The 14,549-nt window shown below is 37.7% G+C and overlaps 2 protein-coding genes across 10 annotated transcripts in view; one reads left to right on the top strand and one right to left on the bottom strand.

Annotated features, from left to right (window-relative positions):
- Positions 1-14,549, top strand: part of DNAJC24 (DnaJ heat shock protein family (Hsp40) member C24) — a 170,091-nt gene that overhangs the window by 3,853 nt on the left and 151,689 nt on the right. The gene's annotated exons all lie outside the window — the stretch shown is intronic.
- DCDC1 (doublecortin domain containing 1) overlaps positions 1-14,549 on the bottom strand; it is a 420,020-nt gene that overhangs the window by 369,172 nt on the left and 36,299 nt on the right. For all 7 annotated transcript variants that reach the window (XM_073347762.1, XM_073347765.1, XM_073347767.1 and 4 more), the window contains exon 2: positions 8,602-8,792. In XM_073347762.1, the coding sequence (XP_073203863.1) occupies positions 8,602-8,792 (191 nt within the window). The remainder of the gene's footprint in view (positions 1-8,601; positions 8,793-14,549) is intronic.

The raw sequence follows: 14,549 nt of genomic DNA, 5'->3' as shown, positions 1-14,549 counted from the left end.
GAACAAAAATAGAGAATAAACAACAGACAGGTCTAAATTTGGGACTAATATTACACTTATGTCATAGAAATAAATGATGTAATACACCACAAGATTGGCATTATATATATCCAGATATAGATCAAAATTTATTTTTTATTCACTTTTTTCTTAAGACTGGAGGGTGTCTTAGTAGTATCAACAGCCAAGCAGAAGCAACAGAAGAGTCTGACATGGTCAGTTCCTCACTCTAGCTTGCGGATTCTCATAATTCATGGGTGTCACATTGTTCCCACGAACTACAAGAGCCTGGTGATGTCACACCCACAAATTATAAGATTTTTTTTGCATGTCTTGCAGTATCTTTAACACAGCAATTCAAATATTATATATCAAAATACTGTGATTAAATTAATGTTAAGAGTTTCAGTTAAATCAAGAACAAAATCTATGTAGCACTCCGGCCATAAACATATTGAGGTGTGTTTTGAATTCTGATTAGTGAGACAAAAAAAGACATGAATATCTTGTAAATGTCCATTTTCCTCCACCGCTGTCTTATGGGCCATTTGAAAAGTGAAGAATATCTTGTTTTCTTTTTTACAATAACATCTATTAGATCCCATTACTTATTACTGAAAAAAATCCTTGGTACTTTCCTTACTGAAGAGTCAATTATTTTGTTTGAATATTAACTGCCTTGGCTTTACCTCTGAAAAATAAACTAACAAGTGAGTCATTTATTTTAGTAAAGAATTGTTACTTAATATTTACCACTAATGAATTCTTAGAAATATTTTTCAACCACATATACCACATTACAAATGATCTGCTGGTGAATAAGACCGTTATTAAAGGAAAATAGGTATGATACTAACTTAGGACTTGTAGCCTTTGTACACACTAGTATTTTCTTAAAATTTTCCATCATGGTACCATCATTGTTCAGTTTCACCAGTGGACACTAGTGTAAGAGCACTAGTATACACAGGTAGGTCAACAGCACGCATATTTTAACTGGGGTGCAATCTATAGATGGTTAACATGCCAACAGTTAGTCTACTCTAGTACCACATTTGCTACCAACAGCAGACTTATACTTGAGGTAGTGCAATGTTGGGACATGTTAAGAAAATGCTAGTCTGAACACAACCCTAGCACACAGTTCATTGGAGACCTAATATAGGGTGAAGAGCTCAGCCTGTAGTGAAAAACTACACTATTTTTTTTAGAGACTTTGTCATGTGATTTGTGAAATGACATTAAGTGCCATGGTAAAATGTCAGGTTTCAGAGTAGCAGCTGTGTTAGTCTGTATCCGCAAAAAGAAAAGGAGGACTTGTGGCACCTTAGAGACTAACAAATTAATTTGAGCATAAGCTTTCGTGAGCTACAGCTCACTTCATCAGATGCATTCAGTGGAAAATACAATGGGGAGATTTATATACACAGAGAACATGAAACAATGGGTTTTCACTCATTAAGGCAAAATTCCTGTTCAGATCAATGTTAAATTGAGCCAAAAGGTTGTAATACCATGTTTGTGGCACAAGGAAACATGCTTGTGTAGTGCTCCTATAGTTTGGGTTCATTGTCTGGATATGCCGAAAGAAGGACAGGAGACATTTGACATGGTTTAATCAGGCTGCAACTTATATTATTAGATGTCTGGGACTACCCGGTAGATAAGTGTACAGTGCAGGTAACCCCCATGTTTATTCCATAGTAACCTGGGGGGCTTTTACCAGTTCCCCCTCTTTTTCCATACCCGTGGTGAGGGGCTGCCACCAGCTCCCCCTCTTTTTGCCTCCCAGAGCCTCCAGTAAATCCATTGCCAGGAACTCACCCTCCACCCCTGCCTTTTAGGAGGCTTAAGGTGGGCTATAAGAATGGGGGGTTGGCTCCCTGCCATACCAATCATAGGAGTGCCCAACTGCCCCCCATTTGCTCCTTTAATGAACACCTCTTTTTAAGTCCTTTTCCAAGCCATTTATCCAGTCACTGTATACTTTCCCTACGGAGTACCTGCACTGGACATCTGCCACAAGGAGGCGTCAGCAATTAGCTTGGCTGTCTCCTCCCCACACCCAGTCAGGTTTCCAGACATCTCCTAATGCCATCTTTTATATCAGTTGGTAAAAAAATGATGGCACCTAAGTCAGACAGGTGAACCCCATCCTCCCGAAACAACTCTGCTGCCCCATATACTATGCTAAGATGTGAAATTACTATCCTTCCTATTGTCCAAAGGAATTTGGCCACCTCCCTATTCACATACCTCCTTGCCTTGTCCACCCTGGAGGGGCTCAGGGCTCCCCACCAGATCCTGCGCTGAAGCATGTCTGACCACATCATGTTAACTCCTGGAAAAACTACACTATTTTTTTCAGAGACTTTGTCATGTGATCTGTGAAATGACATTCAGTGTCATGGTAAAATGTATGATTCTTCACTCCTTATTAAGGCAAAATTCCTGTTCAGATCCATGTTAAATCGAGCCAAAAGGTTGTCATCCCATGTTTGTGGCACAAGGAAACATGCTTGTGTAGGGCTCCTACTGTTGGGTTTAATATTGAGAAAAAAAGTGGCCAAGAATTAAAGCAATAGGACACACTGAAGATGCTTAAATGAAAGAAACAAAAGAATCCCAAACCCTATGTGTATTGAGGCCTAAAATTTTTATTGCATATTTACTAGCAGTTCTAGAATTGCTTCTTTGTGTGATTATATTGAGGAAGTTTTTAGAGAGAGGTTTGTAGTTATTATAAAAGGAAATTATTCTAATCTCTAATTCATACACTTTAAATTAATTTAGATACAACATAGAAGTTTTATTTTACTGTAAATTTTTCAAAGAGATTTTTCAAACTATCCATGAAAATTTAACCAGGATACACTTCAACATATTTTTATTATTTAAGCACAAAACAATAGTATTCTTTTAAGTAAAAGAAAGCATTCTACACAGTTTTGAGTTTTCTAAGACCTAAATCTACATGAGGCTAACAATCCTATTCATAAGTGGAAAATGTGGCTACTTTGACAGACCCTGATTCAATAACAAGTATGCAGGTCGAAGTTATCACACAGTTTTGGATGTGAATTCAACAGCAGGGTAATGACAGTTGCCAAGGATTTGTACTTGCTGTCGCTTAGTACCAGTGTTGCCTGTCAAATTGTCTCCTTTTTCTTATACAGAAGCCACAGAATTTTTATGGATAGCAATTACTTACAATATACAATGAAGTACATCAAATGTAACAACCACTCTTTAGCCCTTCATTATTTGGTCGTCTTTTTGTTATATCTAGTCATCCATTTTCACCTAAATTATTTATTTATACTGTATATTTGACAAGCATATATTTCTTGCTTTATATTTTTGGAGCACTTAAAACCTTGCTCAAGAGATATAGTGATTTATTTTAATATTAATTGTATTTTAAGCTAAACTATATCTTATTACTATTTTAATAGTAGTTAAACTTCTTGTTGGACTAACTGCAACTAGTACAATCTAGATGCCAAGCTAGTTTATATCTCTCTAAATATTTATCCGCATAAAACATTTAAATAATGAAAGTATTGAGACTTAGCTATAACGGAAGTTCACATTGCTAACCTATCTTCCTCCAGGCATCATATACATGTTTATATAGACTTGCACTGATATTATTTTGTTTTGCCACCTAATTGTCTACTGCAAATAACTGCATTAGTATAACTTTGTATTGACAGACCATGCCATCCTAGTGGATTTATACCTTTATCATTTTGAGTTGATACTGTAATGTACTCTCCATTGATTGTACTCCCATTATTTCATTCTATTTTGGTCTGACATTTTTTCTGCAAGAGGTTTGCACTGACATCATCATAATACTGTTGTGATAACACTATGTCCAATTTCAATGAACAAGAAAGTTACGACACAAATTATAAAGGGGCCCCAGGATTTTCTTTTCCCTCCCAGTCCAAACGAAAGACTCCCCATATTTGAGACAGAGGAAGGAATGCAATAAGAACCATCTCTAACAAAATAGGATCAGCACAGCTGTTACTAAATCAGCCAGGTAGAGGAGGCTTTCCTTTTAGCTTATTTGCAAGAGCTGCTGCATGTAGGCCACCCATGGTCCAAATTTAAGTTTTCAGTGTTGGTTATGTAGGCAACTATGAATATAAATCAAGCCATACTTTAGCTACACTAGAGACGTGGTGAGAAGAAAGAAAAAGGTACTACTGGCATGGGGTACATTGTGAGGAATGGGCTCCACAGTGGAGAGCATCTTATAGAAACAAGTAGGAGAGAACAAGGGGCAGGGGTTTAAAATAAGCAAGTAGGGGGGAAGTTTATTTTGCTTACAATGTAATGTAAACACAAATTTTATTTAAAAATTAAACTATGGATATTCAAAGAGAGATGCCAAACATAACCCCCCAATTCAAAGGCAATCAATGCTTTTATGTTACAACCATTTCCTCAAAACTTTGTTTTTTACCTAGTTAGATTATAAACTCTTTGGAAATAAAACAACAGGAAACAATGTAGGAACCACTAACTGGGCTAAGTGACTTAAGTATATCGTATCACCTGTTCCTCTCCTGAAGCACTGAGACAATATCATGATAAGTGTATAAACTAGGGCTGTCCAAGTGATTAAAAAAATTAATTGAGATTAATTGCACTGTTAAACAATAATAGAATAGCATTTATATAAACATTTTTGGATGCTTTCTACATTTTCAAATATACTGATTTCAATTACAACACAGAATACAAAGTGTACCGTGCTTACTTTATATTTATTTTTGATTACAAATATTTGCACTGTAAAAAACAAAAGAAATAGTATTTTTAAATTCACCTCATACAAGTACTGTAATGCAATCTCTTTATCATGGAAGTTGAACTGCCAAATGTAGAATTATGTACAAAAAGATTGCATTAAAAAAATGTAAAATTTTAGAGGCTGCAAGTCCACTCAGTCCTACTTCTTGTTCAGCCAATCACTCAGACAAACAAGTTTGTTTACTTTTGCAGGAGATAATACTGCCCGCTTCTTGTTTACAATATCACCTGAAAGTGAGAACAGGCATTCGCATGGCACTGTTGTAACCGGCGTCGCATAAGAACATAAGAATGGCCATACTGGGTCAGACCAAAGGTCCATCCAGCCCAGTATCCTGTCTACCGACAGTGGCCAATGCCAGGTGCCCCAGAAGGAGTGAACCTAACAGGTAATGATCAAGTGATCTCTCTCCAGCCATCCATCTCCACCCTCTGACAAACAGAGGCTAGGGACACCATTCCTTACCCATCGTGGCTAACAGCCATTAATAGACTTAATTTATGAATTTATCCAGTTCTCTTTTAAACCCTGTTATAGTCCTAGCCTTCAAAACCTCCTCAGGCAAGGAGTTCCACAGGTTGACTGTGCGCTGAGTGAAGAACTTCCTTTTATTTGTTTTAAACCTGCTGCCCATTAATTTCATTTGTTGGCCCCTAGTTCCTATATTATGGGAACCAGTAAATAACTTTTCCTTATTCACTTTCTCCACACCACTCATGATTTTATATACCTCTATCATATCACCCCCTTAGTCTCCTCTTTTCCAAGCTAAAAAATCTGAGCCTCTTTGATCTCTCCTCATATGGGACCTGTTCCAAACCCCCAATCATTTTAGTTGCCCTTTTCTGAACCTTTTCTAATGCCAGTATATATTTTTTGAGATGAGGGGACCACATCTGCACGCAGTATTCAAGATGTGGGCATACCATGGATTTATATAAGGGCAATAAGATAGTCTCCATCTTATTCTCTATCACTTTTTTACTGATTCCTAACATCCCGTTTGCTTTTTTGATGGCCGCTGCACACTGCGTGGACGTCTTCAGAGAACTATCCACAATGACTCAAAGAAATTTGAGTCTGATTAGTTGTAGCTAAATTAGCCCCCATTATATTGTATGTATAGTTGGGGTTATTTTTTCCAATGTGCATTACTTTACATTTATCCACATTAAATTTCATTTGCCATTTTGTTGCCCAATCACTTAGTTTTGTGAGATCTTTTTAAAGTTCTTCACAGTCTGCTTTGGTTTTAACTATCTTGAGCAGTTTAGTATCATCTGCAAACTTTGCCACCTCACTGTTTACCCCTTTCTCCAGATCATTTATGAATAAGTAGAATAGGATTGGTCCGAGACTGATCATTGGGGAACACCACTAGTTACCCCTCTCCATTCTGAAAATTTACTATTTATTCCTACCCTTTGTTCCCTGTCTTTTAACTATTTCTCAATCCATGAAAGGATCTTCCCTCTTATCCCATGACAACTTAATTTACGTAACTTTGGTGAGGGACCTTGTCAAAGGCTTTCTGGAAATCTAAGTACACTATATCCACTGGATCCCCTTGGTCCACTTGGTTGTTGACCCTCTCAAAGAATTCTAATAGTTCTGTAGTTTCTGCATCCGAGTGTTGCTCATTTAAGACTTCTGAAAGCATGCTCCACTGCTCATCCCTCTCAGATTTTGGAAGGCACTTCAGATTCTTAAACCTTGGGTTGAGTGTTGTAGCTATCTTTAGAAATCTCACATTGGTACCTTCTTTGCGTTTTGTCAAATCTGCAGCGAAAGTGTTCTTAAAATGAACAACATGTGGGGGGTCATCATCTGAGGCTGCTATAACATGAAATATATGGCAAAATGCGGGTAATACAGAGCAGGGGACATACCATTGCCCCCCAAGGAGTTCAGTCACAAATTTAATTAATGCATTATTTTTTTTAATGAGCGTCATCAGCATGGAAGCATGTCCACTGGAATGGTGGCCGAAGGATGAAGGGGCATATGAATGTTTAGCATATCTGGCATGTAAATACCTTGCAATGCCAGCTACAAAAGTGCCATGCAAATACCTGTTCTCACTTTCAGGTGACATTGTAAACAAGAAGTGGACAGCATTATCTCTTGCAAATGTAAACAAACTTGTTTGTCTGAGCGATTGACTGTACAAGAAGTAGGACTGAGTAGACTTGTAGGCTCTGAAGTTTTACATTGTTTTGTTTTTGAGTGCAGTTATGTAACAAAAATAAATCTACATTTGTAAGTTGCACTTTCATGACAAAGATTGCACTATAGTACTTGTATGAGGTGCACTGAAAAATACTATTTCTTTTGTTTATCATTTTTACAGTGCAAATATTTGTAATCAAAAATAATATACACTTTCATTTCAGTTACAACACAGAATACATTATATATGAAAATGTAGAAAAACATCCAAAATATTAAAGAAATTTCAATTGGTATTCTTTTGTTTAACAGTGCGATTAAAACTGCGATTAATTGCAATTAATTTTTTGTACCTGCAATTCATTTGTTTGAGTTATTGCTTGAGTTAACTGCGATTAATCAATAGCCCTAGTATAAACTATCAGATAATTAATATGTTTGTTTTAATAAAAAATGCTTACTTCTGTTGTAGGATTAGCCCTATGCCAGGTGTACTGTGTTAAAATTATCAAGTTTTGTTCACATCTTGTTAAAATACAGCATATTGTCTCCAACCTCTGTTCTCTGCAAAACAGTAGGAGCTTAGAAAGAAGCATAAAACTTTGTTTGTTAGTGAGCCAAGGATAAACTTTCTTACAATTAAATAATCTTCCAAGAAACAAAAATGTGTACTTACAGTAAATGCACAAACCCATTAGTTAATGAGTACATGAATACTTGCTTCATTCACTATGCATCTTGTAAGGTAAGTTGCAGAGCTCCTAAAGCTTGTAGAAGAGGACTTTCTTTGATTTCCTAAGGTGTGTAGGAGAAGGGCTCCATTCTGCTTGAGGGATAGGGCATCAGGAGTGGACCACAAAGTTGATTGTGATTCCAAGAGCTCCAATCTCCCAATTTTCCCTTTTATTAAGGGAAAAAATAAACTGCACCAGATTTAAACCTGTTACAGGTACACTTGCTGCATGATGGGGGAGGCAGAACCAAGGATACAGTGGCCCCATCCCCCTGCAGCTACCCACAGGATGGGTAGCCCAAATAGGGAAGTAAGGGTGGTGCCTTATGCCATCTTATGCCTTTGCATGGCTTGTATGACACATAAGGATTTGCCCCTTAAATATACACGTGCAACATCTTGTATCTTTAATCATGTTTGTATATTTACATAATTTGTATTGCTATAATGACTTAAATTGACTACTAGGGTCCTGGCTTGGCATTCCTGTTCCCCGCATGGCTGGGGAATTCCAGGAGAAGGACTAATATCTAACCAAATGAAAAAATTTGAAAATCTGAAGAAGAGGAGGCCTTTGTTTTTAAGGCTTCAATGCCACAAATCACTAATTTTGAGATGATTAAAAATCTAGATAAACTCAAATTTAGATAGCTCAGAGTGAGCTATAGCTAAAACATTGCTGCATATCTGCAATGTTCTGAGGCACTTTTCAGATTGATTAAAAGAAACTAACAGTAAATGTTACTGTGCAACCATGAAATTATATTTTAAAATTACCTCTATTTTCAGCTTTAAACTGTTGCTAATAAAGTTATTTTGCTCAATTATATTCTTTGCAACATATCACAAAATACCAAATTAAAAATCTTACCTTGGCAAATGATATAAGTGGGAAGAAGATGTGATGACTTTATTCACAAACCGCTTCACTACCGTAGTTTGTACACTCTTATGACATGAAGACGTTGATGAAGTTAAGAATTCATTATTTCTTTGTGGTGCCCCAAAAGTTGGATTGCAAGGTACATGAGCACTTACTGGCCTTTTGTCATTTGCCATTTCCTGTTTAGAAATGTCAAAGGCAGTAATTAAAATTAATGCAGAGGTTTTTTCTATTAACAGTTATGACTGATGACTCTGATTAATTAGCCTGAACCCAATCCAGTAGTGCTTTTTCACATGAGTAGTCTAACTGAAGCCAGTATTGGGTTTCTGAACATAGTAAGGTTCGGTTTGGATGCAGACAGATTGTATTTTTTATGTATTTACATTCTTAGGGAACAGAATTTGGAGCTGGTGAGAAACAATAGCAATATGGAGGCTTAAAGAGAGAGAGAGAGAGGGAGGGATAAAAAGGTCTTCTCTATAGAGCTAGATTGGCGGAATTATCCAGAAATCGTAAAGGCTTGTATATGAGGTTTTGTAGCTTACTAACAGTTTATTGCGGAAATTCATTTGGAAGGAATATTATTTCATTTATTATGAAATGTTATTGTGAAAGCTATATGCAAGACTTTCCAAAGTATAGGATTAAAGTGTTAAAAAATTCTTTCTTTCATATATATACAGAGGGGGAAGCAATTAGAGTATGGTATGAATTGCTCATGCTCAACCATGCAAAATATCAGAGTCAAAAGTTTATGTCTTGATCCCAAGAAGTGCTGAGTATCCACAACTCCTGTTAAATCAATGGGAGCAATAGATGCTCGGCAACTCTGAGAATCAGGCATTTACAGATTAAGGCCCCAGTCCCACAAATAATTACTCTCATGCTTAATTTAAAGCATGTAAGTAGTCCCATTGGCACCAGTGAGACTACTCACATATATAAGTCTTTGCAGGATTAGAACTTTTTGTATATGTTTCAAATAAATATTAAATTATTTATTTCCAGAATGCAGAAACTGTGGAGCAGATCCTCATCTGCTGTATGTAGATTTCTACCTATTTTAGTCTTCAGAAGAGTGTGGGAGATATCAATATTTAAAATATATATATATATATATAGTGTGTCTCTGTCTACATGAGCAGTATCATGCTGTCTCTTACACAGAAGGAAATATTTCAGAGTAGCAGCCGTGTTAGTCTGTATCCGCAAAAAAGAAAAGGAGTATCTGTGGCACCTTAGAGACTAACAAATTTATTTGAGCATAAGCTTTTGTGAGCTAACTCAGTCCTGGATGGTTTTATAGATCCCCAGGAAGGGAGACAATGACTATGACTCAATTGCCAGTGTTTAATGGACAAATCCACTGCTGGAAGTCTACCTCTGGCCTCCCTAGTGAGATGCTTAAACTGGATTGACTAGGTTCAGGAGTCCCACAGAAGACAAAGTAACTTTGAGATGGATAAAAAAAGCTGATTTCAGAGTGGGGAGACAGTGATTGAGGGTCAGACTGAGGCAGAGACTCCAGGGATGAAGTCTGCCTCACCCAGCTCCAATGTTGGAAGTACCTGGGACAAGTGGGACCTATTTAAGCTTACAAGGAAAGACTAAGGTTTAGGTAAGATAATATGTGTATAGACCTTTTGTTGTTTTAACCCTTTCCTCTCTGTTTGGTACATGCCTGAGGTTACGTAAATAATACTTTGTTTCAAAGAGGCTGTTTTGAATCACTGTATTTTCATATCGATCATAGTCTCCCAAAGAGAAGTCTATAACAGGAGTCAAAACCCAACTAGATCTGTTGGGAAACACTTGCTAAATAGAAAAGGAGTACTTGTGGTGCCTTAGAGACTAACAAATTTATCTGAGCATAAGCTTTCGTGAGCTACAGTACCTAATGGGAAAGCTAAAGTAAACTTTATTAATTAATCCAAGTAATTATAAAATCCCTTTTACAAATGAGGCTACTGACGTTTTTAAAGCAAGCCAGATTTAGCACTATAGTTGTATAAAAACTAACTACCAAGCGGATAGCAATAATTTCAGCATTTGCAAATGTTTTCTTTGTTTGCAGTGTGAACCCCTAAAAACACAGGCTTTTAAATAAAGAAAAATCACCACCTGGGAAGGATTTTTGAAATCGGGCTCTTTAAGCTATAGTTTATCATCACTCAGGGCCATATTCTGCTACCCTATGTCATGCGGAGTAATATCGTACTCCGTAAGTAGTCCCATTGGAATTAATGGGAGTATCTAGATAGAAAGGCACAGCACAAAATGCCAATGGTGGCAGAATCTGATTCCTAGAAAATGGAACATGAAGTCTTTATTCTTTGCTTCTGGGTTTTTAGTTAGATATATCCTTGAACCGACTGTGACACAAGTTGTTACTCTTTTCCTCACTAAAAGGTCAATGTGGGGCAGGTGGGCTGCTTCAGGGTGTTAGTCAGAGAGCAGGCCAACAGCTGGTTCCAGCAGGTCTGCCCTTGACACTCTTTCTAGCCCTTTTAGGCCTCTGGAGGTATGTCTACACTGCCATGTAAACTCAGGGTTAGCAGAACTTGAGTTAGCAGACCAGGGGTTTGTTAATCTAGGACTTGATGGTCTACACTCATTTGTAACCCCAGGTTAGGAACTGTTGAATCCTGGGTCCCAACGTGGAGCTCCAGCATCTACAGTGCATTATGTTGGCCGGAGTCCACCCATAACTCAGACTTCCTAGCACCCTCCCAAAGTGTGGCTGCTCTAGTCCTTTGTTTGTGATGCAGGAAAATCTGACTGCCCACCAAACTTGACTGTCCGGAGGACAAAGAAAGTCGGCGAGCGCGATTGTGGAATACTTTTGGCAGACTCCCAGAGCATGAGTCTTGTCTTTGTCACCTCTTTGTAGAAAAACTTCTGAAGGGTCCAGTCCTGTTGTGGGACTTGCACAACTTGAGGCCCTGATATACTGACATCTAAAAAGTGCTGAAAGATTTCACAGTTCAACCTATTGCTCTCACAACTCCTACTTTAAACACAAACTTCTCCTGCATTAATGCAGAATATCTGACATTTTGCTATGTTAGATCTACTGCATATATAGTAAAAAGAAAAGGAGTACTTGTGGCACCTTAGAGACTAACCAATTTATTAGAGCATAAGCTTTCGTGAGCTACAGCTCACTTCATCAGATGCATATCGTGGAAACTGCCAGTTTCGTGGCAGTTTCCACAATATGCATCCGATGAAGTGAGCTGTAGCTCACGAAAGCTTATGCTCTAATAAATTGGTTAGTCTCTAAGGTGCCACAAGTACTCCTTTTCTTTTTGCGAATACAGACTAACATGGCTGTTACTCTGAAACCTGCATATATAGTGTATTTAATAAAAGTTAGTTATACCATAAAATGCTAATTTGTATGCTACTGTATTTCGCTATAGTAATAGTTATAACAGTGCATTACACTTCATCATGCAACAGCTTGATTATTGTAACCTCCTAAATTCTGGCCTTGACTAGTGTGTAGAGTCCTTCACAGATACAAAATTTTCATCTGCATCCTATCCACAATCCACAAAAATTGTCTGTGGATATTGCAGGGCTGTGCCAAGCCCCTGACCCCCAGCCACACCCCACTTCTCCTTAGAGACCTCCTGCCCTGCCACCCGCTCCGCACCTGCCATACCTCCTTCCCTGCCGTGGGCAGGGAGGCTACAATCCTGGGCCTTTGTATGCAGTGCTACCCTCCCAATGGGGGGATCAGACACCCTTACACAGCCGCAGTGGCTCTAAAACATACAGACCCAGCCGGACAGACAGCAGTGACATCTATTCTCCTCACAGAACCTGCCATTCCCACCTGCTAGTTTAAAGTACACCTCTTTCAAAATGGTGCTTGGCTCACTGCACAGGAGTATATCTACCATTCTGGGAATTGTAGTTTACCTCTTCCATCCGAGCAAGCTGGGGACTACAACTCCCAGAATGTCCAATGGGCTATTGCCACATATCGCAGCCTGCTGCTGCATGATTCAGAGAGCTGGGCTGGCGCCTGAGGGCTGGGTGACAGCCATTCCGTTTGTGTGTGCTGCAGACCCATGCACAAATACAAAATTTGTAACCGCCTCTGATCCATAATCCGCAAAAATGGTGGATATCCATGGATTTGCAGGGCTCGACTAGTGTGACCTTTACCCCCCTCAAGTTCATTTAAAAGGCAGCTGCTAAGATAGTTTTCTTTATCCATTATTCTGATAACATCTTTTCCCCCTTTGAATCAATCCATTAACTTCCCTTCTCTGCTACCTCAAATTCTTGTCCTTATCTTCAGGGCCTTTCACAGTTTAGCCCTGCCCTACTTACTGACTCTATTATCTCACTGTGTTGTCATCTGCTACCTGGATTTCCTCATCAATGCCAGCATTGATGATCCATTTCACCTACAGAACCTTCATGCTTTCTTCCATGCTGTCCTGTATGAATGGGTCATCCTCCTCGAAAAGATTGATAAAGCTGCTACCTTATTCTTCAAATCCCTCAAGATTCACTTCTACAGAATACTGCCAAATTATAATGGCTAGGCAGGTGATGCGCTAAGATTATTGCTACTGATCTGCTCATTTGTCTCCATTCACAAACAACAACAACAAAACCTCTATACCTACAAATTGTGTACAAGGCTAGACTATTAAAAAATAAACTTGAATTGCTGTTACCCTGTCCTCTCTTCCTCCCCCACCCCCCTTCCCACTTTTGTTTGTTTCTTCTTTTCATTACTACTTTCCTTTTCATCTTTTCACAAATAGAATGTTAGTTCTTTGGAGAAAGGACTGTCTGCAGCATACGTCTATACAGTGTCCAGCACAATGGGGACTCAACCTAGAGGCACTACTGTAATCCACATAATAAACAACAATAATAAGGAAGAGCCAATCCATTCTATAATCCACAGAAGTGTATACAAACTGTGTATCTGAAATACAGTTTTATGTTAAAACAGTTTACTCTTGTAGTCTATACTAAAAAAGGCAAGAAATACAAATTGCAATTACTAATTTATTTATCATCTACATTTTTTCATTTTATCCATAGTTATCTTCTGTGATTAAAAATGAAACAAAATAACGTCTCTCAAACATGCATTTCAACCACTGAATGTTCCTTAGAGGACTGTCCTTTTGAAAACAGCTCTGCTATGTGACTAGTCTTGCAATTTTTATTCTGTCCTAACTCAAACAAAACTGGAATAGAATACAATGGGAGTTTTGCCTGAGCTAGGACTAAGGACTTTGGGAATGTGTTTTCAGATAGTAATGGGCAGGTAGTAGGTAGAGATATCAGACATATTTAGTGGTAATGGTCAGAGGAAAGTAAGTAGATTTAACTGTTCTTCATACCAGAAAATACTATTTTTTTAAGAAGAAACTACAACAGAAAACAAATGTTAAACAAAAGTATAGTAGAATTCATTCTATACTTCCAAAGAAAATAAGTGCATCAAAGCCAATTAGCCCAGTGCCCCCTTCCCACAAACACATGGGAACATACCCAATTATCTTGAAAAAAGCCAATTAAAAATAAAATGAATAATTTGAATACCAAAACTTCTATAATTCATTTGATAATTACATTTCTCCTGAAGCTGCTGTTAATGTAAACTGTGAAATACTGTCGATCTATCATGTTTATAAGCATCATAGACAACATACTCATTCCTCTGTTGTCTTTAAATGTTACATTGCAGTTTGCACTAACAAGTAATCAAAATGACATTAAACATGCCTCTTTTTGATACAAGTCTTCAGATAACATTTAGAATCTTCAAAAAACTGAATATTCATTTTATGTTCATCAGGATAAACATCCAGTTAGTCACAGGGATCCTTTTCTTTATTCTGCCATTACAAAAAAAAAAGTAAAGAAAAAGAAAAAAGGATATTATGTTCATAGAA

The sequence above is a fragment of the Lepidochelys kempii genome, chromosome 6 (assembly GCF_965140265.1).
Source record: "Lepidochelys kempii isolate rLepKem1 chromosome 6, rLepKem1.hap2, whole genome shotgun sequence".
NCBI classification, from domain to species: domain Eukaryota; kingdom Metazoa; phylum Chordata; order Testudines; family Cheloniidae; genus Lepidochelys; species Lepidochelys kempii.
This window is presented reverse-complemented; position numbering and strand designations above follow the sequence as displayed.